The 20186-nt window shown below is 44.8% G+C and overlaps 1 protein-coding gene across 2 annotated transcripts; it reads left to right on the forward strand.

The window, feature by feature from the left end:
• Positions 1-66: 66 nt before the first annotated feature.
• CCNB2 (cyclin B2) lies at positions 67-16918 on the forward strand. 2 transcript variants are annotated; one of them, XM_045785325.2, is made up of 9 exons: positions 67-247; positions 2364-2492; positions 2598-2732; positions 9213-9383; positions 9487-9645; positions 11268-11504; positions 11809-11949; positions 15465-15575; positions 16649-16918. In XM_045785325.2, exons 1-9 carry the CDS (start codon positions 224-226, stop codon positions 16757-16759), a joined length of 1218 nt encoding a protein of 405 aa, XP_045641281.1. In that variant the 5' UTR covers positions 67-223; the 3' UTR covers positions 16760-16918. The 2 variants fall into 2 exon arrangements, with proteins under 2 accessions (XP_045641281.1, XP_045641367.1); XM_045785411.2 differs by having other exon boundaries at positions 69-247; positions 2598-2708.
• The last annotated feature ends 3268 nt before the right edge of the window (positions 16919-20186 follow it).

Here is a 20186-nt window from a genome sequence, read left to right on the forward strand (position 1 = left end):
TGCCTCCGGCCTAGCCAATAGGAAGAGCACGCCGTACGTAAGGCCGCCCAATGGGGGCGCGAGCGGCGCGGTATTTGAATCCTGTAACAAGGCGACATTGAGAAGACCCTAAGCCGTGCGGGCCGGAGTGAGGAGCTAACGGCGTCGCGGAAGCTTGTGTCCTCCGTGTCCGGTCCGCGTCCCTCCCTGGGCCGGGCTGGCATTCTTGCCTGCCCCTTCCCACATGGCGCTGCTCCGACGCCCGACGGTGAGTGGGCCCCACCAACCCCCCACACAGGCAAGGCTCTTCGGCCGCGCAGCTCCGTCACCCACCTCCACCCTCCCTCTTTCTTCAGCGCAGGGCTTCTTCGTCCCAACCCGCGCTGCTCTCCCCTTCTGCCCGCTTCCCAGCCTGCGGCCTGTCCTCTTTGCCAACCTGTCCCCTCCTCGGATCCGCTCTGGGTTCCCCGCTTCCGCCCTGGACATTCCTGGGGTGAGGGAAGTGTAGGAAAGCGCCTTGGAGGAGGCACCTGTCAAGTGAGCCTCTCCAGCACTGGATTTGGTACTCAGCGAGCGATTCCCGAGTGCTCTTTGTTGGAGTGCTATCTAAATAGAGGTTGCTGTAATTTCCTTCCTCTGTTCTCAAACTCCTTGCCAGCTCAGGGATGGGGAATGGGAAGGACTGGAAGAAACTGTAGGTAGTAAACTGTTTTGAATGTTTGATCAGGCAACAGTCACGGCTGTTTTTCGGATTTTTCACATTTCGTTTTGTGTTAAGTTTCCCATTTATTTCTGCACACGAAGTCTTTTAGGTTAAGCACACTAACATATGCGTTTGTCACTTTAAAAAATTTATTTCTTTACTCAAGTATAATGAAGATTTTGCATATAATTTGGAACAATATGGCAAACAGAGGGAAGGGTTCAGATTCATTTGTTTCATCTGTGCAAAAGTGGGAGCGTTAATTGTGTTTTGAACGTTGTTTTCTTTTTTTCTTTCTGCGGGCTTGAATTGTATCTGGGTCTACTTATCGTTTGCTGCAAAATAGAGGGCCCTGCCACACCTGAGGTCCATCCTCCTGGCTATAAGGCTAGTTAAAAGCTACCAGTTTTCCCCTCCAGATGAATTTCAACTTAGATTACCAGGCCTCAACCCTTAAGCATTAAAATTTCAAACACTTTTTAAAATTGGCAATTACTGCTGGAAAAAATTGAATAGTGTGCTTTTGAGAATCCTAATAAGTTGAATACATTCAGTATTTAATTCCTATTCTTTTGTGAGTCTAAGTTGAACTGACAAGTAATTTTTGTCTAATCTGTCCCATAAAGTTCTTTCATTGTCAAATTCTATTGTATTCAGGGAAGGCTTGAGTTTTCCCCTGCCCCACTGTCCTTGTAGATCCATTCAAAGCCCCTGTTGGGAGATTTTAAGGATTAGGACCCACAATTCCCAGGGATAGAACATGCTATTTTTTTCTCATGAAATGTTTATCACCTCTACAATAAAATAAACTTTTTTGGTATGAATTGCTTTTTCTAGCAAGTTTTGTGTCTAAGCACATTCTGTCAAAAGTAGGCTAAGGTCAACTGATGATTTTTTGTTCCATACCATTTCAACTTTCTCTGAATTTGAGAGTACAACTATTTTACCTGTGAAAACAGTTTCCTTCTAAGTATCCTTAATATAAGAGAGTTCATGCTATGGCAACCTCATTTTAAAAGGGAGTATCTCTAAAGATCATGTCTATAGGAGCGCTTCTTATTTGTAGAATGGCATAAGAATCAAAGCTAATTTAGGTTTTAAACATCTGGACCTATTATAGCTTTTTAATGGTGTTTTAATTGTACTTGTTATTAATCTCTCTAAAGAAAAGTTTTTATTTTAGCGAGAGCTTGCACGTGTGGTTAGGGAGGGGCAGAGGGAGAGGGAGAGAGAGAATCTTCAGCAGGCTTCATGCCCAGAGCAGAGCCCGAGGGAGGGCTGGATCTCATGACCCTGAGAGCATGACCTAAGCTGAAATCAAGACTAGCAAGAGTAGGACTCTTAACTGACTGAGCTACTCTAAAGAAAATTTTTAAATAGATGAATTTAGTATACAGGGATCTTTAACAAGTGGGTGCTATATAAAACAATAGTTGCTTATCTTGAAAGCTCTTAATGGGAATGTTTATTTTACAGATAAGGTGGGTAAGTGATTTGCCTAATATCAAGTGATGTGATCAATCACAAATAGCATTTTTAGTCTTCCTAAAATATGTATTTTTTCCCTCTCACAAATAGATCTCCGCATATTTACCTTTCCCAAATTCTGCATTTGGATACCTGACATTAGCAAAGTATTGTAAGTTGTTTTAATTCATCATTAACTTTTTTTTTTTTTAAGGTGTCCACTGATTTGGAGAATGCTGACACTGGAGTTAATTCTAAAGCTAAGAGTCATGTGACAATCAGACGGGCAGTTTTGGAAGAAATTGGAAATAGAGTTACAACCAGAGCTACACAAGTCGCTAAGGTAACAGCTGTGAGGACTGTCCATGCGCACACTAGGCTGATTGTGTATAGCTCTGAGGAACACCACTGACTCTCTTGCCCTATTTGTGTTTCTTTTTCCTTGCAGAAAGCTCAGAACACCAAAATACCTGCTCAACCCACCAAAACAAATGTCAGCAAACAACTGAAACCTACTGCATCTGTGAAACCAGTGCAGATGGAAGTGTTGGCTCCAAAGGTGGGATGTTCTGTATTTACAAATGTACGAAGTAGCTTGTTTTTTTTTTTTTTTTTTTAAAGATTTTATTTATTCGACAGAGAAAGACAGCCAGCGAGAGAGGGAACACAAGCAGGGGGAGTGGGAGAGGAAGAAGCAGACTCATAGCGGAAGAGCCTGATGTGGGACTCGATCCCGTAATGCCGGGATCACGCCCTGAGCCGAAGGCAGACGATTAACCGCTGTGCCACCCAGGCGCCCCAGAAGTAGCTTGTTTTTGGTTAAACTGCAACTTTTTTTTTTTTTAAAGATTTTATTTATTTATTTGAGACAGAGTGAGAAAGAGAGCATGAACAGGGAGAGGGGCAGAAGGAGAGAGAGAAGGAGAGGCAGACTCCCCGCTGAGCATGGAGCCCAATGCAGGGCTCAGTCCCAGGACCCCGAGATCGTGACCTGAGCTGAAGGCAGATGCTTAACTGACTGAGCCCCCCGGGCGCCCCGATCACTGCAACTTCTGAAGAGCAATCATAACCAGAGCTCTACTTTGGAACAACAGTGTGCAAATTGAACATACACATTCGTTTAGTGATGGTTCTTACTATACTATAATGTTTTGACCTTGAATAACAAAGTTAATTACCTCGATATTCAAATAAATTTAGTGATCTCAAAGTGCAATTTGGTAGGTTTTATAATCTATTATAAGAATGAGCTTGCCCATGAAGGTTGTGGAATCTCACAGTTCTGAGACTCCTACTTATAATGGAGGAATAAGGTAATGCCAAAATTCTGTGTTGATAAATTGTGGTCTCTGTGACTGGTTAACCCAATTGGAGTTAGAACGCTAATGGTCTGATTGGCCTGTAATTACTACAGGACAGGCACCGTTGCAGGTGTTGAGAATACAACAATAACTACTTTGTTCTTTCCAGCTCAATATATATATGTGTGTGTGTGTGTGCATTTAATATATTTAATATACATTAATAACATGTCTATAACTTTTTAAAAATTTTTCAGAGTAATACATTGGATGTATTCAAGAGATATATATATATTGAGCACTTATGATACCCATCCAGTAGTGTTAAGGCTGTTAAAGAGAGATCTTGCCTTGAGGAGACTTATCCAGAAGGGGCACATGCACCTGAAATTAAATTAGTAGTCCCAGGGAATGATGCCAGATGCGCCTGGGCAGTGGATGAGATCATGACGTGGCTGAAATCAAGAGTTGGATGCTTAACCGACTGAGCCACCCGGGCGCCCCGGATTTGCTTTTAAAAGTGCGCAAAGTGTGCATTTTTTGAGAGGGGGAGGGGTAGAGGGAGAGAGAGTCTTATGCAGGGTTTGATCTCACAACCCTGAGATCATGACATGGCTGAAATCAAGAGTTGGATGCTTAACCGACTGAGCCCCCAGGCGCCCCTAAAAGTGTGCATTTGTATACAAAATTTGATGGTAGTTATTTTTGAGTATTACGTTGGGCTTAAGATTCATTTTCATTTTCTTCTTTAAAATTTTCAGATATTTTTCACCATAGGTACATATTACTTTTCTAATTAAGAAGGGAAAAAGGCAAATTAAAAGAAAAACAACTGAAAATGTTATGAACAGAAGAGACCTTTCCTCCTGTGACTTTTGCAATTCCGCTCTTTCTGAATTACTCCACCTTTCCTTGGTGACTCCTTTGCTTTAGCTTCCTGACAAATTTGAGGCCACTGTGTTTCAGATAAAGAATGATGGACCTGTAACTCCATTCATATAAATATCACTTCCATGGCTGAAATGTGCTGCTCATTTTAGAAGACATCAGGGATTAATGAACAATAATTATTTCCAATTCAAATACACTTTTCTCTGAGAAACGTAGTACAGAAGAGATCACTAAGTCCCCAGTTTAGGGCGAGCTCCTCATCCTGGCAGATGAGCCCCTCTGCTTGCCTGGCTCTGGTCAGCCATCTGGCTTTTACTTTGTCATCTGCTCTATCTGCAGTCATTGCTGCTCCTTTATAGCTGGTCCCTGGGGATGTGGAGATGCCAGTTGAGCACAGGGTTCTAGCAACAGAGAGCCCTGGAAAATTTATAAGCCATGTGCTCACGAAAGCAGATGTTTCTAGCCAAATCCATTAATTATACACCGCAAGACTAGAGGGCAGGTTTCTTCTTTGTAGCAAAGGAAGCAACTGAATTACAAAGGGCTCTGGCTGAGGACTTGGAAGGGTTTCAGCCATTCACAGGTGTTTGCAGGAGCGATTATCCTGCCATTTGTAGAGAAAACAGTGTTTTTGTTATTTTATTATTTTTTTGCTGACCAACGAGGCTTTGTCAAACACTGAGTTGTATGTGAAAGGAAGGAGAAGGTTTTTTCCTAGCCCCCTTGTTTGCTGGGCACTGGAGCCACCAACTCTGTTTTCAAGGAGTCCCCAGTCAAGTGGAGAAATGCCTGAGCACACACACTTCGGAGAGGTGCTGGGGGTCAGAGCTAGAAATTCAGATGAAGTTTTAGATTTACAGATTGGATCTAAACACGAAGTTCAGTGATAGTTGTGGGACACTCTGATCAGATGGGAGGCCACCAAATGTGGGGTGCTAATTGGGTGGGGGCCAGCAGCATGTGTGGTGAAAGAATTCACCCAAGGCAGAACAAGAGAGAAGGTTATTGAAGAGCAGTGGGCAGGACAGCAAAGGAGAGACTGTCTGCCAGAAGGTGGTGGTGAGGGGCCACAGTTATAGGGCGGAATGAGGGAGTATGGGAATGTATGGAATTTTCCCTTTTTTTTTTTTTTTAAGATTTTATTCACTTATTTGAGAGAGATCGCGAGTGAGAGAGCAGGAGAGGGAGAAGCAGACTCCCTACTGAGTATGGAGCCCGTTATGGGGCTCAATCCCAGGACCCTGAGATCATGACCTGAGCTGAAAGCAGCTGTTTAACCAGATGAGCCACCCAGGTGCCCCTGTTTTCCCATTTTTGATAATCTTCAGAACTGTGCCTAGTTAGGGCCTATGGCTATTTCCAGGTGGTTTGCTTCATGAGCCTGTTGGCATTCCGCTCGCTGGTCGCGGTGGGCCAATTTACCTTGATCAAGTTCCACTGCTCCAGCCCATATTGCCTAAAAATGCCTCTACTGTAGTCATTATTCAACTATGAGAATGTTTTATGGCTAACTATCCCTAATACAAAAACTACATATAAAGGGGAAGTAAGCACAACTTTTCACATTAAAAAAAAAAGAGTGCCTTTTATTTTTAATCACACAAGAAACATAGTCATAACAAAGCAAAATACTACAGAACTATATTAAGTACATAGACTACAAAGTCAGTTTAGTTTTATTACTCTCTCTACCCTCCAAATTCCATTTTACTGTATTCCCTAAAGCTATTCCCAGCGAATGATTTGCCTGTCTATAATTGTGTGTGCCTATGTATGCACAGGTACACACTTAGTGCTACAAATCATGAGCTGTCTGATTGGAAACAACAGTTATTCTGGAAGTCCTTCCCTGGTGCACTTAATTGACATTGTTTATTATAAATCTAGTAAATAAAGGAACCCTGGTTACCAAAACTTGTACAAACACCTACATGTTTGCATATTAATAGTAGTAAATTCTCTCCCCAAACCCAACTCAGTAGTAGGAGGATTGCAGTAGCCTTTACTCAGACTCCACTCTCCTCCTTATAAACCTGGAGCAAAAAAAAAAAAAACAAAAACAAAAACCCAGCAAAATCTCACATTTATTCTTTGTTTCTTTTTTCTTAAATTGTTACTTATTTGACAGAGACATAGAGGGAGAGGGAGAAACAGACTGCCCGCTGAGCAGGGAGCCCCATGTGGGGCTCGATCCCAGGACCCTGAGATCATGACCCAAGCCGAAGGCAGACGCTTTACGACTGAGCCACCCAGGCGCCCCTCACATTTATTATTTCTTTTTTTTTTCTTTTTTTTTTTTCTTTTAAAGATTTTTTTTTTTTTTAAGATTTTATTTATTTATCAGACAGAGATAGAGACAGCCAGTGAGAGAGGGAACACAAGCAGGGGGAGTGGGAGAGGAAGAAGCAGGCTCATAGCGGAGGAGCCTGATGTGGGGCTCGATCCCATAACGCCAGGATCATGCCCTGAGCCGAAGGCAGACGCTTAACCGCTGTGCCACCCAGGCGCCCCCACATTTATTATTTCTGATATGACTTTTCACTTGTCTCTAACAACCGACAGAATTGATTCATTAACCTAATTGGAAGGTTTTTATCTTCAGACCACTTTTGTCATTCAAAAGTTTGTGATTAAGTTAGCTAGCTGATAAAGCTTGTAGCTCTGCGTGCAACAGACACTGAACGAGGATTACACAGTTGCCTGGGGGGCTTAGGCTACTACCTGCACGCACAGAGGAATCTTCATAATCGTTAAATTATGTTGGGACCCAAGAGGAACGCTTTTAAGAAATTCTCCATTAAGGGCCAGAGCAATGGTCCATGTCTACTCCTGGTAGTTTTGGGATATGGCTAAACTCAGGTGTACCTCTGAATAGACACAGGTAAACATTTCAAACTGCCGAGACGGCACACATAGCACACGACCGTAACGTCTGCCTCCTTAAACCAGGCTTCCTAGTACTGACTGCATTTCCCAGGGACACTGATGATGCTTATCCTTGAGCTTAACCTAGCTGTATGTGCTCATTAAAGTGTATATCTGATTCTAGTCACTCTTTTTTTAAAGAAGATTCTATTTTTAATCTCTACACCCTACATGGGGCTTGAACCCACAACCCCAAGATCAAGAGTTGCTCGCACTACCAGCCGAGCCAGCCAGGCGCCACTGATTTTTGCCGCTCTTGCTCAGTTCTTTCAGTGGGTTCACTTCCCTTCGAGTAAAATGTGTTAAACTCCTTAGCCGGGTTCTCGCTCACCTTTCCAGCCCATCCTCTCACACGTTGTGCACTAGCTCCTGCCATCCCAAGTAACATGCCCTTCCCAGACTTGCTTTTGTTTCTTGGCTTCCTCTGGGACTTTGTACTTGCGTACCTTTCCCTACTCATTTTCCTTGAGGTCTTAACCTCTCTGGTCACCTTATCTAGGTATTTCCCTGGTGCCCCAAGTAGCTCTTAGTCTTTCTAGTCCCTTGAGGTTCGGAAGTTCTTGAATACATGGCATGGATGAGCCTTGCTCAGCTGGTCCCTCCTCGGTTTGAGAACTCTGTTGTAGGAGGGAAGGATGGGTTTTGAACCGCTATATATATTTTACTGCTGCTGTTTCATCCTTCTTTAAGCCTGGAAACTATCATCACTGAGCTTTAATGTCAATTAATTTGTTTATTACACAGTCTTCTCTTTCTATATTTTATTTCTTTAATACATAGTCTTTATAGCCTTGCAGTCTTGTTAGGTTTTACTTTGAGAAGTACCTCTTATTCTTTTAAAAAGTAATGGGTTATTTATACTTCATTACTAAACACTCGTTTTAACTTACTTTATAAATTTTTAATTTGTGTGATTTTTTTTTTTTTTTAAATAGTCACCCTGTCAGCATAAGAAACCACTGGGTGTGTACTTGCTTGGGCTTTGCTTCCTTCTGTTTTATTCATAGGCCAGAACGTGCTTTTCTGCTTTTTAGTTGCCAAATAGTTTCTCAATTTAGAATAAATTACTTTATGAGAGGATATCTGTATGCTCGTAGAAGAGGCTACAGCTGAAGTGAACTGTCAGCTCTAAGAGTTTCTGCAACCAGCTATTTAAGTTTGGTTCATTCAATAAATACTTACTGAGCACCTACTATGCGTTGGGGATGATATGGGCATTTGAGATGCTGTAGGGGACAAAATCAGTTTAATGTATTATTTATTTATAAATGTAATTATAAATATGTTATTTTCTGCCTCTGCTAACTCTCTAAGTTCTGTAGAGCTGACAGTCTAGCAGAGGGAGACAGAAAATAATACACACATCACATATAAGTAAACTCCAAAGTGTGTTACAAGGTTATAGGTTCTATGGGGAAAAACACAGAGAAATGATGCGTGTGGACGGGGGGAATAGGCTGCAGATGGTAATTTAAAATAGGGGTCAGGATAGACCAAATTGAGAAGGTAACATTTAAACAAAACTTGAAGATGAGAGAATTGCTCATGGGGGTGCAGGGACAAGAGCAAGAGCATTGTGGGAAGAGGGAGCCCGCTTGCAGTGAGGGCGGCTGCCGGGAGGCAAACCAAGGGGAGAGAAATAGGAGACGGGTCAGCAGAGGAAGAGATCCAAGCCGGATCATGCAGCCTTCAGGCCATTGTGACGACTCAGGTTTTCCCTTGGAGTGAAGTTCGAGAATTTTAAACAGAGGAGTATATCTCTAAAAACTTCATCTGCTACATCTTGAATTATTCACCTCTTACTCTGAAATTTGTTTTGGCTTTCACATATTTTAAAAATGCGTATGATACTTTTAAACCCGTTGACTCTGCACGTATTTGGCTCTGATTAATGATTCAAGCTACTGCCAAGGTGGTGATGCACGCACGTCAATTTGTTCACGCAGGGTCCTTCCCCCCCATCAGAGGATATCTCCACGAAGGAAGAGAACCTCTGCCAAGCTTTCTCTGATGCCTTGCTCTGCAAAGTCGAGGACATTGATCACGAGGACTGGGAGAACCCTCAGCTCTGCAGCGACTACGTTAAGGATATCTACCAGTATCTAAGGCAGCTTGAGGTGAGTGGGCCTTTGTGTTTTGGTTGTGCAGGGAACGCGGCATTTACCACCCAGCAGGGAAGGAAGTGAGGTCAGCTTTTTAAACTCCGAATTCCGCCTACAGACTCTGCAATCCATAAGTCCGCACTTCTTAGATGGAAGAGAGATAAACGGACGCATGCGCGCCATCCTGGTGGACTGGCTGGTGCAAGTCCACTCCAAGTTTAGGCTGCTGCAGGAGACTCTGTACATGTGCGTCGCCATCATGGACCGGTTTCTGCAGGTGAGCGCGGCTTTGGGGGCTCACTGTAATGGCATTCTGCAACACCGAAGGGTGATACCTGGAAGAAAAGATCAAAAGCCACTTGGTAAAAAACCGAGGCACTTGAGGTGCCAGAGGGGGAAGTAGCCAGGTGTGTCCAACCTCTGGTGATGCTGACCAAAGCTGGGCGTTTCTGCGAGGTCAGCCAGCAGGAAAGTGCTGGGGGGTCGTGGGGTGGGCACTGCATGGCCAGTCGTTCCTCAAAGCAACCGTACCAGCAGGAGGTCTGAATGTCAGCCCGAAGCCTGTGGTGTCTGGGGGTGCTGGTTTTCCAGGCCTGCTTCCGCGATTTCCCCGTAGCTCGTGGTTTGGTCCTCCTTGGTGGTGTTTCCTCGTCTGAACAATGAGGAGTTTGGCTAGAGAGCTTGGCCAGTTCCAGCCAACTGTGGCATGAATCCCTGTAGAAAAGAGAGGAGGCAGAATTAGTAAGACAGGGGTTCGGGGTGTGTGTGGGTGGTGTACTGAGAATGGGAGGTCTGAAGTAGAGGAATGTAAGAGATTCAGCTGCGAGGCGGAGTGGTCATCGAAATAGTCACCGCCTGGTTCCACAAAGAAGAAAAGCCCTACAGAAAGCGCTCACGCGTGACCCACCAGCCGGGAGCCCTGCAGATGAGGGTGTACTTATCTGAAGTCAGTGTTTATGATGCAGCTCAGGTACAGATGCGGCCCCAACAGTACAGTAATAATGGTGATTATCATAATCACCCTGAGATACTGCAAAATCCTAAGAAATCCGTGCAATCCTAAGAAATGCAAATCGGTGGTTTGCACTATACATTCCTCACTGGGTAGGAGAGCAGTTATATTTTAGGTAGATTTCGATAATGAGAATTGAAGCAAGGAAAGCAAAGTCCCTTTTAAAAGAAAAGGGAATTTAAGGGAAACACGTATACCCTGAACTGAGATTTTCCCGGACTCTGGAGCCTCTTTGGACATTCTCAACACTGAATAACGAGTGTACTTTTGGTAAGGATTAAGGAAGTGTTTGAGAGACCCCCTTCCTCATTCCTAGGCATCCATTATTTTAATCCTGCTGTTTGGCTTGGCCTCATCTCGAGGTAGACATGTTGAATGCCATGTCGGGGCTGTCCCCAGACCCTCAAGCCAGGATGACAGGGCTGGAGCAGACCAGGCGCTTGGTTCTCAGGCGTAATTCTTCCCTACTGAGCAATTGAGTGATCTGGAGCTGGTGTCTGAATCTCTTCACAGGCCGTCTCTTTCTAAGTGGGGAAAAATAAATGCGCTTCCTAGGATTTTTGCGAGGATTCAATGAGGTGGTTGTTGGCATCTTTGCACGTACTGAGTACTCAACAGACGGCTGCTGGGAGTAGTGATGGTACCTGCTATTTTTAAGTAATCTGTCTACCCAGTGTGGGGCTCGAACCCACAACCCCGAGATTGAGCCACACACTCCACCGACTGGGCCAGCCAGGCGCCCCTGATGGTACCTGCTATTAACATGGAGGTTACCTGTGCTCGTAAGAGGGGTGTGAGCAGAGATGACATGTACTTCTCACTTCCTTCTGCCCAGAGCCCTAGTCCTCTTGTTAGGTAGGACTTTTGACACATTCTTCTTCAATTAGGTTCAGCCGGTTTCTCGTAAGAAGCTTCAGCTGGTTGGGATCACAGCTCTGCTCCTGGCTTCCAAATACGAGGAGATGTTTTCTCCAAATATTGAAGACTTCGTTTACATCACAGACAATGCTTACACCAGTTCCCAAATCCGAGAGATGGAAACACTGATTTTGAAAGAACTGAAATTTGAGTTGGGTCGACCTTTGCCACTACATTTCTTAAGGCGGGCATCAAAAGCCGGGGAGGTAAGTGCCCCTGGTTCTGTATGAGACTTGATTTTTGCTGTTTGTTGCCTTATCCTAGAAACACTGATCCAGTTAAAAGAAAACTTCGGCATTTATAGGAAACACCTTTTTGATAGGTCCTAATGTTTATCGGTTCTTAAGGGAAAAGACCTCATGCTCTGTGTTTGTACCATACTGTGAAATAGGGCAGTTCTTGGGCAGACTGGTGAGTCGAGTGGCTTTGAGCTCCTAGGCCTTTGCCCAAGATTTTGCAAGAGGGTAATAGTAGCCGCACTTCTGATTGTCCCCGGCTGTTCTCTCATAGGTCGACGTGGAACAGCACACTTTAGCCAAATACCTGATGGAGTTGACTCTCATTGACTACGATATGGTGCATTATCACCCTTCAAAGGTGGCAGCGGCTGCGTCCTGCCTGTCCCAGAAGGTTCTGGGCCAAGGAAGATGGGTAAGTGTTGGATTAAGAAGAAATTAGGTTATATTTTCGGCCCCCTTGATAGGAAAGGCCTTAGCATTTTCACCACACTATCCTCGAAGCAATGGTTAAAATCCAGAGCCTATAAGAAGGCTGCTTGGGACGCTTCAGACGGAGATGAGGTGACCGCAGCATGGCGCCAAGTGTGCTCCCGAGTTGTGAAGATTGAGCCAGGCCACCGGCAACCGGGGTGCTAAGGTTTCTGGGATCTTTGGTTAAGTGAAGGAAGCAAGTCGTCAAGCATCTAAGACAAAGCAAGGCCAAGGCCTGACTGATGTCACCAGTAAAGATAAAAGGAGCCACTTTTAGATTCGTACAAGTAGCCAGAGCTGCCAGCTGTCTCACACACCACAAAAGGACAACCACCGAAACCAAAGGGATCAGAGGACTGCGGTGTGAGTTGTGGGATACCTTTTGGAGACGAACCCGTTCTAGACTGCCACTAAGCAGTTTTCTATCCTGTAGACGTACCCCAAGAGCGGCAGAACGAAAGCCTCGTCAGAAGCCGGGTGTTAAGAAACAAGTCTCATGACAGCCTCTCAGGGGAGATACGGAAGAGAATGGGAGCAGCTCCTCCCACACCCCTATCCTCTCGTGTTCCAGGAGGATCACAGAGCATTTTGCCACCACAGATAAGCTGTGGTTCAGGCCTTTGCCTGGGGGGCCCTGTGTGGATACATGTGAGATTGCCGGGCCGCCCAGGCAGAGCCGTTCCTCTGCACAAGTGTATACATTTGACATCTTATATGAGAAAGAAGGGTAATAAGCGAGTGCATGTATGTGGGCTTATGGGTTTTCTACTTTTTCAAAACTACGGGTAGACCAGAAACTAATGAAAATGATACCTGTGGGGTTGGGTAGGAACAACCAGTAGTTGGGTGTTATTTCAGGATATACAGTAGGATGTATACATGATCGCCTGTATGAAATTCATGCCCAAAATGTTTGACACAAATCCAATCGTCAGGAAACACTCAGATTTAAAATGTGAGCCATTCTAAAAGCGACCGGCCTCGGATCCATCAAACAAGTTGTCATTTAAAGCCAAGGACAATAGGAGTCGTTTTTAAAGTAAAAAAAAATTAAAGATCAGATACACTGCAGGTAACTTGATTGGACCTGGGTCTGAAAAGAAAAATCTGTACAAGATATTTTTGGAACAATGGGAGAAATCTGAATATAGACTATGTGCCAGAGGATACTGTGGTGTGACAGTGTAGTAGACGATAGATGCTCTTTCTGGGATAATGGTTTGTGACTAGATAGGAAACTACTTCTTAGGGATATTTCTGAAACATTAGAAGTGATGTGTCATGGTGTCTGCAACTCATTTGCAAATGGTTCAAAAATTGTGTGTGAATACATACATACACAATGTTTGCTGTACCATTTGATATTGAGTTAGTTGCAGACACCGTGGGAGGGAAAGTGGCAAAATGTTAATAATAGATTAATCTACACAAAGAATATACAGATGTTCATTATAATATTTCAGTTTTTCTGTAGATTTGAAATATTTTGAAATTAAAAGCTTGAGGCAACAGGCTTTTGGTACATGAATGATACATGGTCCTGGTACCAGGGGCTCATTTTAGCTAAATTACTCCTAGACCTGCCTTCCTTGGGCTCTAAACTTTTTTTTTTTTTTTTTTTTTTTGTAGTTTCATCTGGTCAGCATTTCTTTTTCTTTTCTTCTTTTTTTTTCACTACTTCTTTTATTATGTTAGCATACAGTACATCATTAGTTTCTGATGTAGTGTTCCATGATTCACTGTTTGCATATAACACCCAGTGCTCATCACATCATGTGCCCTCCTTAATACCCATCACTGGGCTAACCCATCCCCCCACCCCCTCCCCTCTGAAAGCCTCAGTTTGTTTCCCAGCGTCCATAGTCTCTTATGATTCGTCTCCCCCTCTGATTTTCCCCCTTTCAGTTTTCCCTTCCTTCCCCTAATGTTCTCTCTGCTATTCCTTATGTTCCACAAATGAGTGAAACCATATGATAATTGTCTTTTTCTGCTTGACTTATTTCACTTAGCATAATCTCCTCCAGTCCCATCCACGTTGATGCAAATGTTGGGTAATCATCCTATCTGATGGCTGAGTAATATCCCATTGTATATATGGACCACATCTTCTTTATCCATCGTCTGTTGAAGGGCATCTAGGCTCCTTCCACAGTTCGGCTGTTGTGGACAATGCTGCTATGAACATTGGGGTGCATGTGGCCCTTCTTTTCACTACATCTGTGTCTTTGAGGTATATATGCAGTAGTGCAATTGCTGGGTCATAGGGCAGCTCTATTTTTAACTTTTTGAGGAACCTCCACACTGTTTCCCAAAGTGGCTGCACCAGCTTGCATTCCCACCAACAGTATAAGAGGGATCCCCTTTCTCCACATCCTCGCCAACATTTGTTGTTTCCTGCCTTGTTCACGTTAGCCATTCTGACTGGTGTGAGGCGGTGTCTCATCGTGGTTTTGATTTGTCTTTCCCTAATGGCTAACACGTTGAACTAAACCTATTAACTACACGTCTCCTTATTTTCTGGGAATTGATTTCAAAAGACCAGTAGTTGTGTGTTATTGCAGGATTGCTCTTGCTTCGTCCTTTTTTTCTTTAAACTACTTTAGGATTAAGATTAAATTGTGATTTATTTTCCCAATCATATTGTGCATATGAGACAGATTTATTTTAGCCTTTAGAATTTTATCACAGAACTGAAATAAAGTCAGCTTACATATCTTCGTACATGACAAGTCTTATTATCAATCAGCAACTGTCCTGTTGCTTGATTTTTGTTCTCCGGGAGGCTAGGTCATAAGGCTGGGGGTTGAAGCTTCTGTATTCTCTGTTCTCCAGTGCTGAACTACACAGGGCCCAACAAGAGAACCCTGAGTAGTCTTAGTTCTTCTAAATTTTGTACACTAGCTTGCCGCCTGTGGCCCAGTTTATTTCTTAATTCTGAACCTCTTTCCCTGACTGACGATATGGGTGTCTGGGCTCTCGAGCTCCCCACCAGCCGCTGCCCAGTAGGGCTTTGATGGGGGCGGGGGTTACGTGTGAGATGCGCTAGTCCTGGGTCTCTGCCCGTCCTGTGAAGGGGGCATTCCTTTGTTGGGTTTTGTTTTTACTCTGTCCCACTCTCCATCACCTTTCAGAGAGGTTAGCATGAAAGTTTGTTACTTGGAGTACCGTACATACCTGTGCAAGCTTTGAAAAATAATATGGGACCTTTGACACTTGATTTAGCTGAAGGTGCACAGCGTCTGAATTTAGTCTTGCTCCAAGCCAGAGTCAGCTTGCATTTATGGCTGCTTTGCTGGGACCATGGTAGTGTTTAGGGCTGCTGTTAAATTTTCAGAAGGTAAGAATATCATTTTATAGCTTTTACATAAGTGGTGAGTGATGTCAGCCTCTGTCAGATGTGCTCTTCTAATGAAGTGGAGGCTTTATCTTGCCCCTTCTCTTTGCATTGCATTCCAGAACTTAAAGCAGCAGTATTATACTGGATACACAGAGAATGAAGTATTGGAAGTCATGCAGCACATGGCCAAAAATGTAGTGAAAGTTAATGAAAACTTAACGAAATTCATCGTAAGTACTCCTTCCTAAACTGTGGAAAGCGTTAGATTAGGGGTTTTGTGAATGAGGGTATGCGTGTGTGTGTGAGTTTGTGTTTTCATGGAAATGTAATACTGGCATTTGTGAGAGTCTGTTTTAGCACAGACTCTTTTCTAGTACAGCAGGGGATGGAGCGTACCGATACACTCCCAAAACAGACTTTCTTTAAAACAAGGTAGCTAGGCTAACTGTGTCCAGGCGCAGTGTAGTCAGCCAGATGGCCATTCCATGCATTTACCCACGCTCATCCTGGCGTCCTGGGGAGGGCACGCAGTGGTCAGGGCAGGTGCTCACCGTGTCGTCTGGAACCCCTCAAAGGGCCCTGTGGAAAGCTTGGGTACTCGGGGCCTCTGATCTTCTGGGACAATGACCGAAAGGCCCCTGAATGCAGGCCTGGTGACGGAAGGGCAAGAAGCCCATTCAGAAAGCTTCCTGGGGGCCTGGTGTCTGTCTCCGTGCAGCCCACCTGAGCGGTGGAATCAGCACCGATTGGATGCTGTCCTGTGCTTGTGTGACACTGAATATCACCAAGGATCTGGTGACAAAGAGCAGGGCATTTGTGCCAAGCGTCCTGACAACCTATTTTGCTTCCTGGCATGTAGTTTCTGCATAATTTAGCACACCACGGAGGTGTAATGTGTCTTCAGTCCTGAGGGTGTTGTCTGGGGTCTGCTAGGCACTGGTTGCCACTTGGCTTTTATTGCCGTTGTTGCTGCCTGTCCTGGCAGACCTGTTATGTCCTGGTGGCACTTAGGTATGATAAACACCTCCCACCCCTCTGGCAGCGTAGGAGAGAGAGCCTGCTCCTTGGACCTTGACATTATTTATTCCCCCATCACCAGTGCTACCAGCTGTTGCTGGGCATGGAAGGAAATTGTCAGGTGCCGCACTTTAGGACCTCAGAGCGCTCGCTGGCTTCAGTGATTCGCCATCATCACACCACTTGGACATTGTGGGTCTGGCCCTTAAATACTTGTGAATTAGGCTGGGAGCAAGGTAGAAGGTGGGGGTCCTGATGTGTGCTTAATCACAGATGACTTCTGCAGGCCATCAAGAATAAGTACGCAAGCAGCAAACTCCTGCAGATCAGCACACTTCCTCAGCTGAACTCAAAAACCATCCGAGAGCTTGCCTCCCCTCTGATGGGACGGTCCTAGGCTGCCGTGGCCCTCGGGGAAGAGTGCTCCGTCCGTGACTTGGTCTCGCTGATTTGGAACTCTTCACTTTGTATATAGTCCTCTGGTCTATTTCATGAAACCTTTCCTTAGACCTATTTTCTAAATGTATATTGAGGAAAAATAAAGCTATTAATTTTTCTTAAGGTATCCTGTGTGTTTTTATTTGTGCGGTCTCTACAGAAAAAGGTCAGTAAAAGTTTGGTTTGACTAATTACTTTTTGAGCTGTTATGAGTAGCGCGTAAATTATTGCCTCCGTGGCTTCGGGAAAGACCTTCCTTCCATTTTCTCAAATGGAACAAACTAGAACTTGCCTTCAGTGATTGCTAACCCATTTCTAAACTTCTGAAATATACAAAAATTGATTCATTATGAAAATTGAAAATGGGAGGATAGCCATGACAATTCTCTTTCTAGAACCTACTCAACTATCTTCTTATTCCTACACAGGAACGCCTGGCCCACTAGGGTGAGGGCCACCAGAAGCAACCCTCATAATGTGTCTCTGTCTCAAGGGCATGGTGGGGACCAGGAATGTCAGTCCTAAAGGACCACCGCTGGAAAACGAAAATGGGCCTGTGACACCTTGTTAGAGTTGAAGGTTGGAATGCATTTTCCTATTTCAGCTAAATCGTAGGTTACTATTTGTTATTATTTTTTTGGCGGGCAGTTGATCATATTTAACATTATTCTCTATGGGGGAATGCATTCTCGGTCTCCAACCACTAACTTAAAAAAAAAAAACCCACCATAAAATAAGTGAGTGCCTTCTAGTGACAGCTTCCCAACCTATTAGTTCAATACACGTTAATTGCTTTTTGAGAGAAAGGAGCTAGTCAAATACATTTGGGAAACATTGCAAACTCACATTGAGATTCATACAGGCTCTGAGAGCTTTGCAGTAAACTCCGTTCTTCCCCAGTGGAGAGTGTGGTAAAAGCTGCTTTCTGTGGGACATCGAGGTCTGCTGGTGCTGGTTCCATGATGCCGCTGTGGCCTGTGATTGGCCTGGGAGCAGAGCCTGGCTGGCTCCAGGTGGGTCGCTCCACACCTCTCTCCCTAGGCAGGTCAGGGCCACCTACGGAAGTGTTCAGGTGCCGAGCACTAAGAAGCCGGGAACCTGGAAGCTGTGCATATTGAAGCCCTGGGGTAAAGCTCCTATGCATCCCTTGTTGAGCGAGACTTGCTCCCATGGCAGCCTTAGACTGACTTGGGTCACCCGTGTGACTAGTAATGAGGTGAGGCCATGCAGGGAGCCTTCCTGCCCAGGAAAACTGGGAAAAGCCCAGTTATTTCCCAGGGATGTTTGAGCTCCAGCTTTTCATCAAGAAGGGATGGGCTTTGTAGGAATATTCTGAAGACGTTTTGTAGCTTCTTTATTACATATTTTGCTTAGCGAAATATTAACTACCCCGATTCAGGAAATGCATCCTTCCAGGATGTTGTAAAGAAAGACCTTTAAGATACTTCCACAGCAGGCACCCAAGACTGAAGTGTTCTAAATGCAAAAGAAGCTGTAAAAGTAGAAATCGTAATATCGTAAAAACACTGAAATTAGAAAATGAGACGATGTAACCCCAGTAGTTGAAGAGCACAGATCTCGAAGCTGGGTTGCACGGGTTGGAGTCTCCTCGGCTGCTGCTGGATCTCTGTGCCTGTGTCTGTGTCCGTAGAATGGGGGTACGAGCATCTCCCCCATAGTGTTGTAGTACTGAGTACCGTATGGCAAGGCGTCTGGACGTGTTCGAATGCTAATGGCTGTTATTTTAAGGAGGTTGTTGGTCTTGGAAAGAGATGGGACTCTTGGTATTCAAGGATACGTTAGACGCCGCGCTTGCCCATCTAAGGAGCTTGCAAGTTTAAAGCTGTTGAGTCCTATTTGTGAGTTTTTCTTTTTAATTTTGGTTCTTGATTTTTGAGAAAAGGAAAATTGGAAGTTGGAAGGTTGACAGACTCTCAAACTCCTTGATATTAGCTGGATTGAAGACAGATGGAAAGCACGGGCCTTGGGGTCAGATCAGCGGTCAAATGATGGATCCTCTCCTTAAAAGCTATGTGACCTGGGCAAGGGAGTGAACTGTACTGAGCCTTCTCGTTGCAACGTGGTTTTAGACTAGGCCATGCCTATCAGAGGAACAGGTACAGTACTGTAGGAAGAAAAGGCGTCAAGTAGCTGGTAAGAGGAAAATAAGCTCCAAAATTTAGGAGCAGCTGTGAAGACCAGCTAGGCGTTGGGAGAAACACAAAATGAGGCAGGAACGGAGCCAGTGACATGGCAGAATGGCTCCCACTGTTTGACCATAAAAGTGAAGGGTACCAGGGACATCATTAGGTTCTCCACCAAAGATCCACCCTGTGCACACCGTACTCTTGAAACCGGACTCTGCCCCCACCTGCCGCTGAAACCGCTGGAAAACAGCCAGTAGAGGCAGGGCCAGCCTAGTCTGCCCAGCTCCACGCAGGGGAGTTTGGAAACAGTCTGGAAGGGAAAAGATTTGGATGCTGTACAAGCCCTGCTGTGTGGCAAGCCAGTGGAGGTCGGCAGCTACGTGGGTACGCGGCCACGTTGTCTCGCACTTGTTCTCGTGGACGTCTCTGCCTGGAAGGAGCCAGGCCGGAAGGAGGAGGAAGATCTCCCCCCGGCGCCCCGGATAAGCTGCTCTCTGTGCTGAGACTCGCTGTCCCCGGCAAGAGACTCCCAGTTTCCCTGGCAGTTGAGGCCACGTGACTGAGTTCCAGCCACTAGACTATGAGTGGACATGGTGTGTGCACTTTGCAAGGAATGTTCTTTCAAAAGGAAACTGCTTCTCATCCTCCTTTACCTTCCGAGGGCTGGACTTGGTAACGGCGGGGAGTCACGTTTGATTAGATGGGCTGGGACAATACGTGTGCATGGTTTGCACGCCTGTTGGCGGAACAGGTTATAAGAAAGGCCTCACCCTTTGCCCTCCCCGTGGGCGTCAGTCTTGCTTCCTGAAGCACCGTGCAAGAGGTGGCCCTTTCGCATGATGTTTTCAGAGCCAGCTACGCTGCCTGCTCCATCCCCTGTTCGGTAGCACTTAGCCCCTCTGCTGCTTCTCAGAATGTGGCCTGGGGGTTCTTGAGACCCCTTGAAGAAGGCCTTGAAGTCAAAACTATTTTCATGATAATACTAGGGGTTCTTGAGACCCCTTGAAGAAGGCCTTGAAGTCAAAACTATTTTCATGATAATACTAGGATGTTAGTTGCTTTTTTCATTCTTGTCTGTCATTAGCGTATGGTGGAATCTTCCAGAAGCTACAGGACACGTGATGATGTTATCACTCTGGTGGTGAGTAGAATCTGGATGTGTTTTTGGTGTCTTAAAAATTTTCTGTTTGAATTTCTAATATGGCCAATACAGATAGCTGTGAAGGACAAAAGCAGAAC

The sequence above is a fragment of the Ursus americanus genome, chromosome 36 (assembly GCF_024610735.1).
Source record: "Ursus americanus isolate L20-20 chromosome 36, mUrsAme1.1.p, whole genome shotgun sequence".
NCBI classification, from domain to species: domain Eukaryota; kingdom Metazoa; phylum Chordata; class Mammalia; order Carnivora; family Ursidae; genus Ursus; species Ursus americanus.